Source organism: Eurytemora carolleeae, unplaced genomic scaffold, assembly GCF_000591075.1.
Source record: "Eurytemora carolleeae unplaced genomic scaffold, Eaff_2.0 scaffold1054, whole genome shotgun sequence".
NCBI classification, from domain to species: domain Eukaryota; kingdom Metazoa; phylum Arthropoda; class Copepoda; order Calanoida; family Temoridae; genus Eurytemora; species Eurytemora carolleeae.
Genome location: NW_019397933.1, coordinates 105,624 through 126,890, shown reverse-complemented (window position 1 = coordinate 126,890; position 21,267 = coordinate 105,624). Strand labels below are relative to the sequence as shown.

Below are 21,267 nucleotides of genomic sequence, written 5' to 3'. Positions count from 1 at the left end.
ATTCAAACAAATTTTATTTTTAAAAAAACATAATTTTTTTATGTAAATTTCTTTGGTAAGTATTTGAAAATTAACATGTTTTTCAGAATTAAATGGAATTTTCCGTTATTTCTTTTGAAATGTCGATTTTTATCGAAACATTGCCTGGCCCTATCTTATCGGTGGGAAAAATGTAAAAAATAGAATGCTATTCAATCCAATTAATTAAACCGAAACAATCAAATCTATAAATATCAAAAGTCTAAACTTACAAAAAGTACAAAAATATTTGAAAAAGGGATAAATCTTTTTTTATACAGTGAAACCCCTAATAACGAATACATCGAAAGAATTCATCAAATGTCGTATTCTTCACTTTCTGATAATGGAATGCTGCAGATATTTAGTTTTTTAATTAGATGATTATATAGAACTCTTTACAACTGTTCCCGCATATTCATGGTTATTTATTTATTTTCATTGTATTATTTTCCTTTCAGTAAATTATAGTTGATATTTATTCCCCTGATGTTCTCCAATTGCCAAATAAATATAATTAAAGTCCCATTAATAAATAATAAACCTCTTTTTAATTATAAATAATAATATCCGTTTCATAATTCAATATCGTTGATATCAATATTAAATCAAACTTTTTTTTTCATCGCAGTCCCATTACTGTTTGAAAGGCGTAATCCAATTTAACAGAGATGGAAGGAAGGCCAACCTCATCATTTTTACATTCTCTTCATTTTCTCATCTTATCCACTTTTTAACCTTGCTTATGCCTTTTTCCTTTTTAAAAAACCAAATCTGGGGAATTGTGGCCATTAAAGAATGAGGCTTCAGAGACGATATTAAAACAATTATGTTTTTATATTTTGTTTGTGTTTTCTATTGAACATATGTTGGTTATTTTCCCAAATTATTAACGGGGNGGCAACAGAGAAATGGACCAATAATACATGACGTCACAAGTGTCGAATATAACAAGGAAGACAAAATTTTCTCCCAATAGTTTACATGTTATCCAAAATTAAATAAAAAAGTGTAAACAGATAAAACTCACATAAAATTGCACTTAATTCAGTGTAAGATAAATACTGAAAATTATCAATTACTACTAATCTTGTCTGACACAAAAACTGAGTTGACACTTGTGGGGTAATAATACAACTGTAATACAAGTGTACACATTCTACGTTGCCATCTATTGTACTTGACAATCTATTTGGTTAATTCTAACTTTAGATTTAGTTCACAGAGTTTTAGGTCTCCATTATATAAAGAATCATTCTCTGTGGGTAACCTTATTCTGCAATTTTTGTATTCGTTAATATCATTCTAGAATGTTCAAATCAATCTTTTGTAAATATGAAACAAAATTAAACAGAATTCAAGGGTGTATATTTTTCATTTTATAAAGCTAGTCTATTACTGTGCACATTCATCACTGAAAAAATATGATTCTCAGATCTATTTTACATCCCTCCCAGAATTCTTAAAATCAATATACAACCCTCCCAGAATTCTCAGAATTAATATACATCCCTCCCAGAATTCTCAGAATTAATAAACATCCCTTCCAGAATTCTTAGAACTAATATACACCCCTCAGAACTAAGAAAGACCCCTGCCACAACTGATATACACCCCTCCCAGAATTCTCAGAACTAAGATACACCCCTACAAGAACTAATATATACCCCTCTTAGAATTCTCAGAACTAATATACACCCCTCCTAGAATTTTCAGAACTAAGATAAAACCCTGCCAGAACAAACAAACACACCTCCTAGAATTTTCAGAACTATATACCCCTAATATATACCCCTGCCAGAACTAATATACACCCCTCCCAAAATTCCCTGAACTAATATACACCCCTCCCATAATTCTCAGAATTAATATACACCATATATATAAATATATAATTCTCTGAACTAAGATACATCCCTGCCAGAACTAATTTACACCCCTACCAGAATGCTCAAAACTAATATACAGCCCTGCCAATATTATCAGAACTAATATTCTCCCCTGCAAGAATTCTTAGAACTAATATACACCCCTGCCAGAATTCTTGGTACTAATATACACCCCTTTCAGAATTCTTTGAAAAAATATATACACCCCTGCAAGAATTCTCCGAATAAATGTTCACTCCTTTCAGAATTTTTAGAACTAATATACACTGAATACACCCCTTCCAGAATTTTCAGAACTAATATATACCCCTGCAAGAATTCTCAGAACTAATATACACCCCTGCCAGAATTCTCAGAACTAATATACACCCCTGCCAGAATTCTCAGAACTAATATACACCCCTGTAAGAATTTCTAATCAAAATCTTTTGTAAAGCAAGGGAACTATAAGAGAGCTAAAATAAATTGTTAATTAGATATTTTATCAGAAAATTCTGATTAATTCTAACATCACTGTGTAAATTTGACGATTTGGAAAGTTTAACATTTTTTTTAAATATTTAATGTTTTTAAAAATAAATGTTTTACAGCGTTTAATAGTTTCTTATTTTTACTTTACAGTTTGACTCTAACTAGAAAACATTCTATGCATATTTGATGATGATCTAGTTGTTTATAAGGTTTTACATTTGTGTAGGACTATATAAATTATAACTTTTTTAATAATTTAATCTAACAGTTGTCCTCCAATTCTAAAGTTTATTGGGTCTCACTGTACTTATTTTCAGTGTACTAAATAGACTGTTACATAATCTGTTTTACTGAACATTCGATATAAAGTATAAAACACAATGTTTGCTGAGCAAACAAAACCTAGATGATTTACAGGGATTAACAGGAATAAACCGGAACCACAAGGGAATACCAAGTATTAACAGGGATTAACAGGGATTAACATAACAGGGATTAACAGAAATAAACAGGGATTAACAGAAATAAACAGGGGTTAAAAGGAATTAACGGGGTTTAACAGGGATTAATAGGGATTGACAGGAATTTACAGGGATTAAGAGGGATTAACAGGGATTAACAGGAACTACTTATGGGGATTTTTAACTTTATTTTGAAATTCACAAGGTTATTTTTGACACCATGAACAGCCCTGTAAAGTGTCTATACTATTTCAAGTTAAATGCCTGATTTACACACAACGCTACCTTTTATCGCATAAATTGATCGATTAAAGCTCAAAACTTGAAAAAAATACACTTGAAAAAGAATTCGTTAATTACTGTAAAAAAAGGCTGAATAGAATACTTTTTCTATTTTGTGAAAACTTTCAATAATTCACTATTGCATTCATCCGTCTACTCTTTTAAATCTTTATTGGATAAAATTGGGAGTTTGAAAATATAATTAAATGGGCAACAAATTCTTTCTAAAATATTGCTAAAATGAAAGAAAGCATCTAAAAGGGACAGACTGGCTATGTAAGGTAATTAAACTGAGTTTGCAGTGTTGTGGACAAATTCTATAGGATTCATTTGAGACATATGACACTTTTCTACGATGTATAATAACTGAGTTTGAGTGCATAGTCGACGTTCAAAATCATGAATTTGGGTGGATACGTTTCCAGACTCGATTCTTTTAAATTACTAAATAACGACGACGAAAAATAGAGTAAATATTATACAGTAAACTAATTGGATGGTTAGGAACATATTTCTCAAAAAAAAGTTTGTCAATAAATCAATGCTAGAATCAATTATTCCATTTTCATCATTATATTGAATTTCTTATTTTCTATGAATTTGTGCGCAGATTTCTACAAATTCCCAAATGTCGTCTTTTTAATAATAATTCCAGAAAATCTGTGAAAAATCTTTGTGAATAATGAAAAAATAGAAACTAATAATTGAACAATATTACTAATTTTCGATGTTAAGATTAATTTTTATTTTCTCAACCTGTTCCAAAACAACTTTTTAGTTTACTGAAGAATTTTGTTTACATTTTTTGTTGTCGTTGTTTAATAAATAAAAAAAACAATTCTGAAAACGTATCCACCCAAAAGTATGATTTTGAACGTCGACTTTGCGCTCAAACTCAGGATTTACAGATCTTTAAAAAGTTTTATATGTCTCAAATGAATCCTAAAGAATTTGTCCACAACACTGAATACTCAGTTCAACTACCTTACATAGCTGGTCTGTCCCTTTAAAAATAATTTTTTTTATATTAACCCCCCTTTAACCTACTTTAGTTTTTTATAGATCTTCAAAGAGCTTCAAGAGCTTTTTAGAGATTAATAAAGCTTCATGGAGTGTTGATGTACTTTGAAGTTATTCATTATTTTACATCGATTTTTAGAGTTTTAAAGATGTTCGTGAAGCTTTCGACTGAGAGTAGATTTTAAGAAAAATTTACAGTATAAAGGGTTGTAAAAATGTGAACTCATAACATCAGTTACTTTTTCTTTAAAACCTTATGCTGAAAATACATTAGATTTAAAATAATTCATAGTTTAAAATATCAATGGTCTACAACATCAGGATCCTTAGATATAAGGAGCAGAAAATTTGATATTTTAGGCCTGTTCATTAGTAATCTTCTATGTAATAAAACAGGATATTCAAATCAAATCAAATCAAATATTAATTACAATAATTCATATTCTTATTTAACTACAAAGCATGAGATATTACAAATAAGCAATCACAATTTGGACCCGCCAACCCGTGGTTGGCCCTAAGTTAGTTAACGATACTGAATATAATTGGTTACACACACCAAAATATGTTTTTTGATAGGTAAGGAGTTGATTGGAAGATTTATAGTTTAGACAATATAAAAAAAATACAAGTCCTCAGAGGGAAAATTAATCTGGTGGACCAGCTTTCCATAATTTTCCCTATAAACAGGGGGGGAGGGGAGATCCTGGGCGAGTGGACGAGTAGGTAGGATTCTGGACGAGTGGACGAAGTAAGCAGGATCCTGGACGAGTGGACGAGTAAGTAGGATCCTGGACGAGTGGACGAGTAGGTAGGATGGCAGGAAAACTTATATTAACATGATACTATAACGAAGTATTTCTTAGCTCAATCAAACTTGTACAACAACTAACATTGTCATATTTAACAAGAAGAATGAAAAAGATTCAAATGTTAGAAGGAAGACATGTATCCCATTTTTAAAACTGCAAAAAAAAATTACATAAGAATATACATACAATTCAAGTTTTTAAATTTAGGTAAAGAAAGTGATGTACATACATGTTAGCTTAGAATTTTAATTTAGACGCTACTTATCTATTGTTTAAACATTCGTACATATGTTCCCCAAAGCCGGCCAAACGGCTGGACCGAATGGGCTACATTTTTTGTGGACACTAATGCGTAGCCTGGAGGTGACATAGGCTACAAAATATTTAATTTTTTTCAAATTTTTTCTTTTTTTCAATTTTTTGCCCACGGTCAGCTTGTTTTCCATAAAAATAAACTTTCTTTCTCTGGCGTGATATTTTTTACAGCCCGATGCTATTGCTAGGCTATGCGGATGTTAAAAAAATTATTTTTTAAAAAGCTAGCTCTAAAAACGTATCCACCCCCAAAGTAGGAGTTTTGAACGTGGAATTTGCGCTCAAACTCAGGATTTACAGATCTTTCAAAAGTTTAATACGTCTCAAATGAATCCGAAAGAAGTCTTTCACAACACTGCATACTCAGTTCAACTACCTTACATAGCCGGTCACTCCCTTTAAAGAGCCATGTTTGAAGTTTAAAAAGAGACCCTTAAATCTCCATTTCCCGGAATATTTTAAGGTTCGTGGATTTCCTTAGTTGGTAAAAGCAGGAATGTAAAATCTATATAATTTCTCATGAAATCATTTTTAATCTAATTATGTCGAGGCTGAAATCATGCAAAACTTAGGAAGTTAAACACAAGGAGAACTTTATTTTACATTTAATTATTTCAAACTTGTCTTTTAACAAAATATTGAAAATTTTAAACAGAAAAATAAAGATTAGAATTATATAAAACTTTAATCTAAACTTATTAAATCTTTATGACAAGCTGAGATTAACAAAAAGTAATAATAATAATTTTTGAGAAACTCTGATTTTGTTAATGAAAGAAAATTATATGTAAATGTAAATATTACTTTTATTTCTATCGGAAATTGCAAACTTACTTAAATGTGTAACGTCTAGAGAGCGAGTATAATCTGTAATTAAAGTGAAATGTGCGTCAAATTTGAATTCTTACAAGAGTCGAGAAGCCACGGTGTTACAAAGCTGTACCAACAATTTTCCTTATGTCTAGAATCAGAGCATGGTGCATCTTTTTAACACCATAATCCCTGTAAGTCAAACTTTAAACATTATTTGATATTTATGTTGCATACAGATCAATTTTTTATAGGGACTGTAAACATAATTTCTGCAGAAACTCCCTTTAACAAATTAAATTGATCATTAATAACAATAGAGAAATGGTAAAAGGCTAAATCGGCAATGCAAAACAAGATTATCGTTTATAACGTTGTGTATTGAACATATTAATCTTTAAAAGTATGTCAACAGTCTATTTAAATTTAATGATAACATGCATCACTGAATCGATATAAAGAACCAATTACATCAATTCACATAAACATCAATTTTAATATATTATCTGAAAATAGAATAAATTTCTTCACCGCAATTTGGTTGAAATCTAAACAATTTATTCAAAATGGCTTTAAGCACCAATACCAAGGATAGAGGAAATTAAATTCTAGAATTTAATTCTTTTAAAGCTTCTTTTTCATTCGTCATTAAAAGTAACGTTCATTGTTCCTTGTACATAATCTAAATTCTAATCTAAATATTTACTAAAAAAAGAAATGTTTAGAATTTGCAGAAATATGTTCGTCCAACCAGATAATACAATAAATATTGTTTTCATGTTTATGTTTAGTCCGTTTAATAACAGTTTTTGCAAATTCTCTGGAAATAAATAATTCCGTGTTTTTTCTTTTTATTTTATATTTTCCACAGAACTTGCAATTGATTGAATTTGCGTTCCTTTCAGTCAATTATATCTCATTATTAGATCGTTCTTCAGCTAGCATGTTACTCAACTTAACGTAGAAAATTTAGATTTTGAAAATAATTTTATTTAATTTTGAGAAAATTGTTATCCAGTATTTTTATTCTCAATTTTACGATCCCTTGTAAAAAAGGTTTCCTAATTAGTAACTTTTTATCCCGCCAAAGCATGTTTTTTTATTAATTTTCCAAACCTTTTTTAGAACATTTTTTCACAAAGTATAAAATTTAGTAATTATTATTTATTAGCTAAAATTGAAGACAATCCGAAGAAAGCTTCGCCGCAGAATTTCTTCTGGAATTTTGGTAGCTTAAGACTTCCACTTCCCGTGCATCCTTGATTTTTCGGCAAATTGACCCATCCGACATCTCAAAACAAAATCCTCCAGCTAATAACTATTTTATTAAAAAAGGCTTATTGTTTCCAGATCGCATCCGGAAAGTTTATCAGCTATATCAACTTTCTTGTCGAAAACAAATTATATGAACAAAATATTAATATTTCATTAAATATTTAATAATTTATCTTCCTTTACCTAGTGTGAGACGAGGAATACGAAGTGAAATGGAGAAATATATAAATCTGCTGATCAAACATACAGGTGAAAAAAACTGTGGACTTATAAACAAATCCTTTCTTTCATAAACAAAGTACTAGACACACAATAGACTATAACTTGGATCCACACAGTCAAGTATTTGGACAGAGCTAACTTTGAAGTGTCTCCGGGCTTTTGTTTTTTAGGTTAAACCATACATTCCCATGTCATTGATTTGTATCTAGCTATATTAAAATTTATATTAAAATTAATGTTTCACACCTCTGGAAAGCTCTTGTCTTCTACCCCAGATATAAGACTCAGGTCTTCATCCAACTTTTTGTCGAAGGAATTTTCAGTGCCACTTTAATTAAAAAGGGGCATGCATACCTATCCACAATGGTACCCTTGAAATCTGAATCTGGAAGACAACGTCGGTTTTTTTTTTGAATGGAAAGGTGCTTAATTCTGATAATTGTTTTAATTTTCCTGAAGCAAGAAATGCACACAAGTCACTTCTACAGACAAACCACAAATGAAAGTATTTAGTTTTCTCAAACAAAAACATGGATACCTAACTTATTCTCAATCAGGCAAAGCATTAAGGGTACCGTTGTGAATCATACATGACACTCTATTAATTAATGGTCACTGGAAATTACGTTCACCTCGTGAACTCAAATATCAGAACAGGAGAAAAGTATATTAATTCTTTTAACTCGAAACCTTTTATTAATAAACATTTTCAAAAGTATCATTTCCAGAGAGAGAGAGCTGAGATTTTATAATCTGGATTTCTAAAATTACTTTTGCACTCTACTGATAATAAATGATATTTAGAGGGTCGGGATGTGATGTCTTTGGTTCACTGGATTCTCTCATCTTTAGGGGAAACATCACAAAAGGAATTAATGATTTCCAAATATTTTAAGTTGTCAACTTTGCCGTTACAAATTCTGCCGGGAAAAAAATCCAAAAATATCTGAGAAATTTTCAGATTTTGATGAAAGAAAACGAAGGCTCTTGAAAAGCAACATTTAAAAGCTGCTAAAAAGTTGCTAAAACAAAATGGTGGGAAGCGTCCGAAAAGCCCTTTCTTAATTGTAAATGAACTAAGCGTCAAAATATATAAATATGTGAGTATTGGTGTGTATGCGTATTATCCGTAGCCAATCAGCACCTTTAGAAACAGGAACTCGTTTTCTGATGCCTAGAGTTTGATGACACTTTGAGAAAAAAATCAAATTTCAATTTTTCAAGCCCGGGTTACCAATTGGTTTCCTTGAAAAATTCAGCAAAGGTATTGAGTCTTTGTCACAAACTCAAATTTTCTAATCCCTGTATCTATGGAACTTGATGTTGTAGACTTTTTATATTTCAAACTAAGATAATTTGATGCAACAGAATTTATAGTTTGAAATACGACAATGGGTTGCAGAGATATAGGAATTATTGAAAATAAGAGTTTGTGCTTAAGACTCAATTCCTTTGGTCAAGCTGTTTTTTCAGCTATATAGCGAACAACTATGTACGAGCGAAGAACTTTATTATGTAGAATTTTATCTGATTTAAATGTATTAGGAATTTATTTTTTCTTTCAAACTTTCGCTCTTTCTATTTCGTATATTATTGTATTCAACAAAATTATAAGATTCTGGAGATTAAAAGTTTTTTTCTGAATTTGCAAACTACAAGAAGATGAAAATTCTTTTTAGAAGAATTATATTTCTTACTTCAAAGAATAATATTATCATGATAATCTTCAGTAAATGTATGGCATGACGTGCAAAATGTGTAAGTATTATGGATCTAAAATTCGTTTCTATTTTGACCAATTAAACGGCTGGACCGAATGGGTACTGGGTAGCTGGAGGTGTCTTAGGCTAAAAATGTCAATTTTTATTTCAGATTTTTTTTTTTTAATGTTTAAAGTTTTTTTTTCAAATTTTTTTATTCACGGGCAACGCCGGGCCCTTCGGCTAGCATTACATAAATCTGCGGAATTACATTCAAACTTACATTTACATCCGATTATAAATTTTAATAATTTTAAAATTGGTTGTTATGATATCTCTAGACATGGATGTATCTACTGCAAAAGGTTTCATTCGAGTGACACGACTTTTAACCTGACGGTCTCAATGGAACAGTGTGTATCGGTAAAAGACCATCTACTAGCTGCATTGCAAAATTTAAAACTTATTTTAATCCTAATTTAGTAAATTCATTTGGGGATTTCAATGTGGTCTATAGGGCTTCCCTTGATTTGATTTGTTCAAAAATATATAAAAGTATTAAATGGAATTGATATTTTAAAGAAATAAAAAAACGGAGCTCATAAACTGGAAATGGTTTATCAGGTTTACCTGGAGAACGTGTTGGAGATTTTAGTTGATTCCTTCTGTTTCAAAAACCAGGATATCCTTAAAATAGCTCTTCAGATCTCCAGTCAGATAGATAGGTTAGTTCAGATCTCCAGTCAGATAGGTAGGTTAGTTCAGATCTCCAGTCAGATAGATAGGTTAGTTCAGATCTCCAGTCAGATAGATAGGTTAGTTCAGATCTCCAGGCAGATAGATAGACTATAGTTCAGATCTCTAGTCAGATAGATAGGTTAGTTCAGATCTCCAGTCAGATAGGTAGGTTAGTTCAGATCTCCAGTCAGATAGGTAGGTTAGTTCGGATGGATACTGGATAGGTTATTTGCTTATTTGCAAAAAAAGCGTAATTATTTGAAGAAACTTATTTAGACAATCCCTACTTATTAAATAAGTTAGATAAAACTCTAATACAAGTGACATATTTGACAGAAATACCATTTACTTAAAGGACTGTTCACATAATAATAAGGGACCCTCAATTTTAAGAGTTGTAAGGTATCCTTTTAATGCTTGGTCTGGGCCAAGGTTATAATGAAGGAAATTTTATTTCAGAGGTGTACGCATCTTTTGTACTGCAGTGTACTGTCTCTGGGCGGTAATGTAAACACAACACGGATGTCGAAGCATGACATGGGATCCATCTTTCACATAAACAATCAGTGAAATATTCATAGAAAACTATTATGTGAATTATCAAAATTATCAAAATTTAATGCTTTTAACCTCCTCGGATACTAAACGAACACTGATGCATCTATTCTTGTTTACATACTCCACCCAGAGAGAACTGGTTTCAAAATGTACGCAGATATACGTAACTGCAATTAACTTTCCTTGTATTATAACCTTGGTCTGGGCAATTATTGAGTTTTCCTAAACAATATTGGTTGATTTCAAGTAAAATTCTCTAGTAAAGTAACTTCCGGAATTAAGTAACTAATATATAACGTTTCAAGACAGGAAAATGACGATATTTTCCTCATTGTTACTCATATAAGGTTTTAACGATACCGTTGTGAATCGGACATATTACCTTACAAATGGGGGGTCACTTGAAATTATGTCTACAGTCCCTTTAGAAATAAACCCTATTAAAATAAGGAAGGGTATCAGTTGAACCCTAATCCATACTTTGCTGTTTAGGCCAGATCTGATGGATCTGATGCTTAGTTCAAGTTATATCCAGAATATCCCGAACCTCAGTAAGGATGTGAGAATATTTATCTGTAAATTGAGTTGGAATATAGCTCTTAGCAAGTCGGGGTACCTGGAGAAGTTCAGACTGTTCCTTTTGGCCGCTGAGATATTGACGGACGTATCCAGTTCTCAAGTTCAGCAGGCGGTTTATGTATCAGCCTTGTCAGCAGGTATATCTTTAGAACACAAACACACGGTGAATTGTGTCCAAGGAGTATTTATACTCCTTGAGTGTATCCAAATAGACATAACATACTCCTTGAGTGTGTCCAAATAAACATAAAAGTTTCTGAACAACAAGGTACCGTCAGGTCGTCTTCTAACAGGGACTGTAAGCGTAATTGCAAGAGACTTCTCATACAAAGATGGCAATGCTCGATTCATAACGGTACCCTTGAAACCTTTATCAGATCAAAAATGTGGAAGATATTTTCGTCTTTCTAGGTTTACAAGTTCTTAATTATGATAATTCGTATATGCTTTCCTACAAGAAAAATGCGCAAGTAACTTTTGTAGAGAAACGTCTCAGTTGAAAATAATTAAATTTTGCAAAATTATTAACAGTATATAATTCATATTTGATCAGACAAAGCTTTTAAGTAAATCGTTGAGAATCCAGCACTGCAATCTTTGAATTAAGGATCACTTAAAATTTTGCCTACAGCCTCTTTAAGACCGGGACGCGGGCGTAGCCTGTAATTGATTTACTTATATTTCAGTTGGTTTTATATGTATATTCCGTGTAAATGTGTCGGATCTTCCTTTATGTATATTTTCACCGCTCCTCCACTTCTCCCACTCAACAACTGTCCATATAAAATATAAATGATTTATAAAACAATAGAATTTCTATTTCTTGTGTAACATTGTGTAAACATTGTGATATGTTAAACACAATATCTTCCGAATATAATAAGGGATGTGAATCCCTCAAAATATTTACGAATGAAATAATGTTTTATCTATGTAAAATAAAGCGCTTTTTTCTTCTTTCCCAATTTGTTTTTCAAATTACACGGGCAACGCCGGGCACTTCAGTTAGTTAATGAGTAATGCTCTAAAACCGTACAACAGAGATGTAGATGTACGTTTACAGTGTACATAGCTCAAACTTTTTGATATGTAAAGGTGTTCTACATAACATTTTATATCAGTTGATATAAAATGTTATTTCAAAAATATATAAAAATAATAAAATAATTGTGATTACAGGTCTACGGGCTCTTGAGTGTGGTTATGAGGAGGTTAGAGAGGAACTATTTCAAACAATGAAATCTCTAACAGAGGTTTTTGATTTTTTACAATTTTATACAAAAGGAACTAATAACTATCCTCATACTATAATTTTCTGATTTTATATGTGGTAAGTGGTATCAATTAATATTTCAAACCATGGAGTTTGCTAGATTGTTAAAGTTTAAAGTATAAAAGGTTTACACTATTAGGTTGCAAAGATATAGAGATTAAAAAATCAGAGTTTTAATCGGGTGTTTAGGTTCTATGAGCGTTTTTGGTTATTAGATCTTTTGAAATTATGGTAATTTATATTTTATACAATTTCGAATTTTCCGAAGAATTATGGAAGCTTTTTGCCCTTATGATACTTTAATTTTTTTCCAGTTAAATCATTTATTTTTCATGAAAGTGGAATTAAGCGATAAATTTCTCTTTAAATCATCTTGTTGGAAACATGATTTTTACAGAAGGGTGTGAAGGGAGGATAATAAATATACAAACCCGAGTTAAATTATTGCCTAACCCGAAAAAAAATGTTGAATCATCAATGTGTAAGAACAAAACTATTTGCTATTATGTTTCCATACGGGGAAAAAATATTGCCCATCAGATTGCTTGAGATCTGTAGAATTTTAAAGTAAATATTATCCCTTATCGTCCAAATAGTTTTCAATTAAATGTTTTGGTATTTTTTCCGCTAAGTTGTCATTTTGATAGCAATTAAAAATATTCTTTGTTGAGTTAAACAATTGTCGACAGTATTTATCAATTTGTTATAAATTTATTTTATGCTTATTCAATCCTCTGTTCTAAATAAAATATAAAAGCGCAAAAATATTTAATTCTTCAACATGAGAAAGGAATTGAGTCTTTTCCACAAACTCTGATTTTCTAATCCCTATATCTTTGCCACCCAATGAAACTATGAATTCTGTTAAATCAAATAATCCAAGTTTGAAATATTAAAGGCATACACCATCAGGTTGCAAAAATTCTACGAGTGTTTTTGGGATATTAGATCTCATGACATTGTGGACAGTAAAATTTACCTGTATGGAGGGGGGGGCGAGCGCTGCGGCTAGGATGAGCTAGTGAGCCAAATGCCGCGGCTAGATCAGTCTGGGGCCGAGCGCTGCGGGCAGAACAGACTTGAAAAATTGCCGCTTGGTAAATTGCATATTTGGGAAGTTGCCACTTGGGAAAATACCCTTGGGAAGTTGCCACTTGGGAAAAATCCTTTGGGAACGAACCTAACATCTCATGTACTTCTAACAAATTTGAAAGCAAATTTATGATTCTACCATGACTTTAAACACAAGTAGATCTAACGTTTTGTATAAAATGTTTTCTTTAGTCTGAAGATCTTCTCCCTCTGATGAAAAGAGCAATCCTGGTTTTCCAGTTCAGGTTCAGTTTACTCACGCACTCCTATTCATCATTCAACCTGAGATCTGCGATCCTAGATCTCCAGGCTCTCAGAGAGTTTGAAATATTAGCAGCTGTTGGAGTTATGGTCGCTGAGGTACACTAACAACTAAGATCTGATATTTATTGTATAGTGAAGATGTGTTCTTTTTTATTGGATGTCATGAAGCCCTTCGTTTTTTACATGTTATGAAGCAAAATTCTTACTTTTAGAGATATAACGAAACTGAGTGTTTATTTTTAATAGTACGTTGTGAAACTGAGTTATTGCTTTTAAGCACGTGATGACGTACTTACTTTTCAAAGGAATTGAGTTTTTGACACAATTGCAAACCCAAATTTTCGAATCATTATATCTTTGCTCACTATTGGTAAAAATCTGTAATGTTTCAAACCTAAACTATTCGATTTAACATAATTCAGTTTGAAATATCTGAGGTCTACGACATTGGGTTGCAAAGTTATAGAGATTAGAAAATCAAAGTTTGTTGCAAGGCTCAATTCCTTCCTACATGATGAGGCTGAGTTAGAATTTAAAATGAGCCGTCTATTATTTTTTAAATTTAGAAGAATGAGAGGATGAGCGTAGACTGCTTACTTCCTTGCTTAGAGAACTTGGAAAACCCAGGTCTTCAGTTCTCAGCATTCTATCATTCTATTTTAGACTTCCTCTGATGCAAAATGAATTTTTTTTCAAAATAAAAAAATTATCATTTAATATTCAACAGATTAATACAATACTAATATTAATTCTAACAGTATTAACTATATTTTATAGCTCTAGATATATTATGAATGGTAACAATATAGTATTAAAATTAATCCATGTGGCCGCCTTTAGTGGCTAGGCACTTAAATGCCGTGTGACACACAGATCGATCACTTAAATATTTAAGGCAGCCAACTCTCTTCGAATATTTTGTTCTAGCTGGTTCAAGTTACTTGGATTTAAGAAAACCCAGTAAAAAGAATCGCTTAAGGATTGAGGTCTGGGAACCGAGAAAATCCCTTTACCTTATTTTTCATCAGAGGAGTTTCAAAACTTTAAACTTTATTTTAAACTTTCCTAATTGGACGACTTTAGATTCTATTCAAATTTGTTTTTAGTTACTTTGAGAACAAAGAATATCAAATGATTGAAAAATAAACATTTTCAACCGGGTTATTTCGAACTATGATTTCTTGCATCCAAATTGCATGGGTTCTATAAGAAAATATCATAATCCGACATGATCTAAATTAGTGCGTAGTTCTATTTTACTATATCTGATGTACAAGGATAAATATATAGGTTCTAAATAATCTTTTAATGAATACAGTAGACAGATACAAGTTTGTATCCGATTTTTTTTTCCAGGACGGCCCCGGATACGGATCCGTATTGTAGTTAAAGCACTAGGTCCCTGATAATCAGAGATTGTTTAGGAACTGGTGGCTTATCCATTCTAGAGCTGATGGAAATCAAACCTCAGCAGTGGCCACACATTGATGCAGTCTTTTCACGTATCAAAGACAGGTTTGTTGACTTAACATTGATGCAGTCTTTTCTCGTATCAAAGACAGGTTTGTTGACTTAACATTGATGCAGTCTTTTCTCGTATGAAAGACAGGTTTGTTGGCTTAACATTGATGCAGTCTTTTCTAGAATCAAAGACAGGTTTGTTGGCTTAACATTTTGTCTCGTATCAAAGACAGGTTTGTTGGAAATTAAAGGTACTTTAGGCGTAGTTTCGAAGTGACCCTCCATGGAAAGATGGCAATGTCCGATTCACAACGGTACAGATAAGACTTGGTCCTACTCCAATGCTCAGAAAAGCCTTCCTTGCCTTGTTCAAGACTGTTGCGATTATTAGTAAATAACTGTCCTGATTTGTCTCAGTAAGTCCCCTACTCAATCTCACTGACGCAAACCATTGCTTATAAAATGCGGTATTGAAATTAATTAAAAATTTCGTTTCAAATTCTTTGAACTGCACTTAAAAATACTTTGTCAAAGGTCTTAATGATTCGCTTTAAATGCAGTTAATTAGTTTCTGACCATATTTTAGAAAATTATTTTAATTTCTAATCATGAAAATAATATAAAATTTTTTTTGATGTTTTAGGTAAATGCTTAGTTTTAAGAATTTCCTCAACGTAGAATTTTAAAGGGGATGGTGGAGATGTCATGTTTGATGTAGGGTGGTCATTAGAGGTCATTAAAATTCAATTTGATTCTATTTTAGGAATTTTGATCACTAATTAGGCGTGCAGCCAAAAAAAATTGGAAGATTTGAACCAAAAATGAAGACAGGCCACATCAAACATGACATCTCCACCATCCCCAGTTAGTCAAATATTTTTCATTATTCATTTTTTAGCTTAACTTTTATAAAAACGATATTCCCATTATTCTAAAATATTCTTAGATGGTTGATACATTTTTGAAAAAGATTTAGTTTGCTGCAAATATTTTGAAATTGGAAGAATATAACTTTGTTAAAATTAGTAAACAGTCCCTTTCAGTAACGAAAAGTTCTTCAGGCTTGGATGAACATACTTTATGATATGATATATATATGTCAATTAAATATATCCAGATTTAAGGGAAGGTTTGTGGAGAATTTGTAAAAAATATCTTCCCTTGAAATACTTTATAATTGTGTGGGTAGAGTAAGAGGAGGAGGACAGAGTGATATTATATAATATTCCATAAATAACTTCTGTTTATATCTAGATAACTATTTTTTATCTGTAGGATTGTAGGACGGGAGAGGACTGCTCTAAGGATAAACTATTTGTAGGAAGGGAGAGTACTGCTCTAAGGATAAACTATTATTTATCTGTAGGATTGTAGGACGGGAGAGGAGTGCTTTAAGGATAAACTATTATCTATCTGTAGGATTGTAGGAAGGGAGAGTACTGCTCTAAGGATAAACTATTATTTATCTGTAGGATTGTAGGACGGGAGAGGACTGCTCTAAGAATAAACTATTATCTATCTGTAGGATTGTAGGACGGGAGAGGACTGCTCTAAGGATAAACTATTATTTATCTGTAGGATTGTAGGACGGGAGAGGACTGCTAAGGATAAACTATTATTTGTCTGTAGGATTGTAGGACGGGAGAGGACTCCTCTAAGGATAAACTATTATTTATCTGTAGGATTGTAGGACGGGAGAGGACTGCTCTAAGGATAAACTATTATTTATCTGTAGGATTAGAGGACTGCTAAGGATAAACTATTATTTGTCTGTAGGATTGTAGGACGGGAGAGGACTCCTCTAAGGATAAACTATTTTTTATCTGTAGGATTGTAGGACGGGAGAGGACTGCTCTAAGGATAAACTATTATTTATCTGTAGGATTGTAGGACGGGAGAAGACTGCTCTAAGTATTGTCTGGAACGGATGGGTCAAGCTCTCTATCTCACAAGTTTCTAAGGTTAATATAAACTTGGTTTCATTGTTTACAAATACTTCAACAAACTCTTGACAGAAAAAATCCTCATGCTCTTAAAAAATTGTTTATTTCTAAAAATAAGACACAGTTGTCAAATCTGACTCTCAAAGTTATATAATTTAACCCAGTTTACCCAAAATAACTGATTTAGATTTATAAATGGCCGCATAGAGATCCAATGTATGATCTTTCGTGGGATAAACTGTTTATCTTTATGAACAATATATATTTACTCATGATGCTCAACCTATTTTTAGCTCAAACAGAGGAAATGAATGAGCATCCCAGTATATTTTAGATATTTCCTCTATCAAAATTCTTCTCTTTTTTAAGCTTGTTTTATATAATCCGAAAACCTGGAGATTTCAAAAATATTTAATATTCATTTAATCTTCTCAATTTCTATGATATTTGGATCAAAGTGATGTTCTTTGATGAGTAAATTTACAAATTTCAGCTAAAACTTTTTTTTTGAATTTTGAAATAAAATTTTGTTGTAGGCTAATTTTTGAAATTTTGATCGTTTAATCTAAGATATCTTTTTTTCAGATATTTCTTAAAATTATTGAAAGTTGAGATTCTCTTAACAGTAAAACTAATTGGAAGCGTATAACTAGGAAAAATATGTAACTTCTTTTTCAATGATACATACAGAATATACCGTTCAGAACGGTTATCTCGACTGAAAGGAGTAAAAAAGTGTTTAAGTGGTGAAAGGAAAGTGGAATATTCTCTCTATCATCATACTTATACATAAAACAAAGTGAATTAAATTTGATAATTGGGGGGCATCGGGCCCCCGTCTCAAGTTTCATAAATATATTTTAAAATATTTAATTTTCTATATGTATGCTTGAGACAAATATTTGATTTGATTTGATTTGATTTGATTTGATTATCATTATCATTAAAATTGGTCTGAGTTTAGAGGAACTTACTCCCGGGACCCCATGCTTTTAGACAGTAACTAATATGGGATTTTTATAAACTATTGTAAACATACAGGGAGTCAAAAAAAAGGGTAAATAGCGAGATCTTTCATATAATAAAGCACTTTTGTTTTGGTAATCTCAATTTTTAAAAATATGTAAAAAAAATTTTGAAAAAAAAATTGATAGCCAATCTTTAAGAAAATACGCGAAACAATTTTTACTCAAAACACCTTAAACAGATAAAATCAGTAGTTTTGGAGAATATTTGAATGATGTTCTCTTGTTATCTCTAAGTTTTGAAAGTATTTCCAAAGTTGTATTTAAACCAGACCTAAAGTTTACTCCAGTTCCTCCAGTGTGCTTGAGTTGAATACAAAGTTTGTTTAACTAGGAGGGAAAGTCAATTTTATTCAAAGTTACTCTTCACTCAACGAATGCTAACGTACTGTTAAAAGTAGATCCTGGATGCCTCCTATAAAAAGTAGATTCTGGATCCGTCCAGTAAAATTTGGATCCTTGATCCGTCATGTAAAAAGTGCCACTGGATCCATCCAACAAAAAAAGAGGATCCGGATTCGTTCTTTTTATAAGCGGACCCTGGATCCGTGCTATAAAAACGGATCCTGGATTCGTCTTGTAAAAATCCTGATCCGGGATTCGTAATATTAATTAGAGGATCCGGATTCATCCTGCATAAAGCGGCTCCTGGATCCGTCCGTAAAATCCGAATCTTTCGAAAAAAACGGATCCTGGATTCCTCTCGATAAACGGAATCGGATCTGTCTTGTAAAAAGTGGATCCTGGATACGTTTTTTAAAAAGCGGCTTCAATCAAAAGAAAAAAGATTTTTATTTGTATTGTCTTAAAACTCATTGGCACTTTATGCACTTCTCCCATATATGAAAGTGACTTAGAAAGGTGTACTAAAAATAGAGACCGGGTCAAAGAGTTTAAGTCATAAATGAAGATTTTACAGACATTGGCTGAAACTTAGAACTCTGTGAACTATAAAGAAGTTTGAAAAATATGTCTAATTAGATGTTTTGTTTTAAGAAAAACCTAGTAAGATTTGTTTAGGCCTTGGAGCCAGACTCGGGGGTCCACTTGCAGGGGCGGATACAGGGGGGGGGCGGGGGGACATTCGCCCCCCCCTGAATTTGGAATTTTTTGTTCCTATTTTCAGAATAGCTGCTCAATAGCATGCTTAAGGGAAAGAAACCCTAGTGCAAAACAGGAAAAATATCTTCCCCTGAATTTGGAATTTTTTGTTCCTATTTTCAGAATAGCTTCTCAATAGCATGCTTAAGGGAAAGAAACCCCAGTGCAAAACAGGAAAAATATGTCTTAATAAACTAATGTGTGAAAAGTTAAAAATCTAGTTTTTTAGTCTTTAGTCATTAATTTTGACTCTTTTTGAGTCTTTTAAGTCAAAAAAAATTTTCGCCTGCGCCGCGATTTTTTGTTCCTAATTATGAATTTTTTTGTTCCTAAAATATCTTGCCCCCCTCACTTAAATCCTGTATCCGCCCATGTCCACTTTTTTGCTATCGTGAGATTCGAATCCAGAGAATATTTAAGTTCAAGTTTTAAACTTATGTCTGGAACGATAACAAAAATATCTTCTTTTATCTTTCGCAAAACAAAGTTTAAAGAAAAGCATAAAAGAAAAAACAGCTTAGATATAGAGAATTATCTTGCAGGTTGTTGTGTACAAGTGGGGGGATGTTCTCTCTCAACTACACAACAGTATAACTGACGAGGTGGAACATATTCATCCTCCTCTTCCCATCCCATCCCAGGCTCTTCATCTCAAGATTATTAGAGCTCTAGACTTCTAATTGGATTGATCTTCCCATCCCATCCCAGGCTCTTCATCTCAAGATTAATAGAGCTCTAGACTTCTAATTGGATTCATCTCTTTAAGTTTCTAGTTCCATAGTCTTAAGTAATCAAATAAAATATCAAGTAAAGTTTTGAAATTATTTGTGCAGTCTGAAAAATGTATAAGAAAAAGAACATTTTACAGTAATCAATAATAATACCAAATAAAACTCTGAAATTATTTGTGTAGTCTGAAAACTACATAAAAAACATACAGTTATTAATTATCAAATCATTTGAAACTATTTGTGCAGTCTCAAAAATTATAAGAAAAAAAACGTTTTTCAGTAATCAATTATCATATCATGTCAAGATTAGAAACTATTTGTCCAGTCTGAAAAATTATAAGAAAAAAAAAACGTTTTTCAGTAATCAATTATCATATCATGCCAAGATTTGAAATTATTTGTCCTGTCTGAAAAATTATAAGAAAAATAAACGTTTTTCATTGAAATTATTTGTGTAGTCTGAAAACTACATAAAAAACATACAGTTATTAATTATCAAATCATTTGAAACTATTTGTGCAGTCTGAAAAATTATAAGAAAAAAAACGTTTTTCAGTAATCAATAATCATATCATGCCAAGATTTGAAACTATTTGTGCAGTCCGAGAAATTATAAGAAAAATAAACGTTTTTCAGTAATCAATTATCAAATCAAGTAAACATTTGAAATTATTTGTCCAGTCTGAAAAATTATAAGAAAAGAAAAACGTTTTTCAGTAATCAGATATCATATCAAGTAAACATTTGAAATTATTTGTGCAGTCTGAAAAATTATAAGAAAAAGCTCATTATGCAGTAATCAATTATCATATGAAGAAAATTTTTTTAATTATTTGTGCAGTCTGAAAAACATATGATAAAATGTTCAGTGTACAGTACTCAATCAAATCAAGTAATGTTCATTGTGCAGTACTCAATCAAACCAGGGAGATGAGAATAGTACAATATTTAACCAAGGAAATGAAAATTGTACAATATTTAACCAATAGTACAGTATTAAACCAGGGAGATGATAATTGTACAATATTAAACCAGGGAGATGAGAATTGTACAGTATTTAACCAGGGAGATGAGAATTGTACAGTATTAAACCAGGGAGATGATAATTGTACAATATTTAACCAGGGAGATGAGAATTGTACAATATTGAACCAGGGAGATGAGAATTGTACAGTATTTAACCAGGGAGAGGAGAATTGTACAATATTAAACCAGGGAGATGATAAT

At 31.6% G+C, this 21,267-nt stretch overlaps 1 protein-coding gene across 2 annotated transcripts; it reads left to right on the top strand.

Annotated features, from left to right (window-relative positions):
- Positions 1–7,111: 7,111 nt before the first annotated feature.
- On the top strand, positions 7,112–20,121 carry LOC111716366 (uncharacterized). Of its 2 annotated transcripts, none has more exons than XM_023491811.1 (10): positions 7,112–7,602; positions 8,380–8,444; positions 9,900–10,000; positions 11,064–11,287; positions 12,330–12,403; positions 13,708–13,875; positions 14,346–14,406; positions 15,204–15,294; positions 17,131–17,201; positions 19,852–19,940. In XM_023491811.1, exons 1-9 carry the CDS (start codon positions 7,566–7,568, stop codon positions 17,198–17,200), a joined length of 891 nt encoding a protein of 296 aa, XP_023347579.1. In that variant the 5' UTR covers positions 7,112–7,565; the 3' UTR covers position 17,201; positions 19,852–19,940. The 2 variants fall into 2 exon arrangements, with proteins under 2 accessions (XP_023347579.1, XP_023347578.1); XM_023491810.1 differs by having other exon boundaries at positions 7,118–7,602; positions 17,123–17,201; positions 19,852–20,121.
- The last annotated feature ends 1,146 nt before the right edge of the window (positions 20,122–21,267 follow it).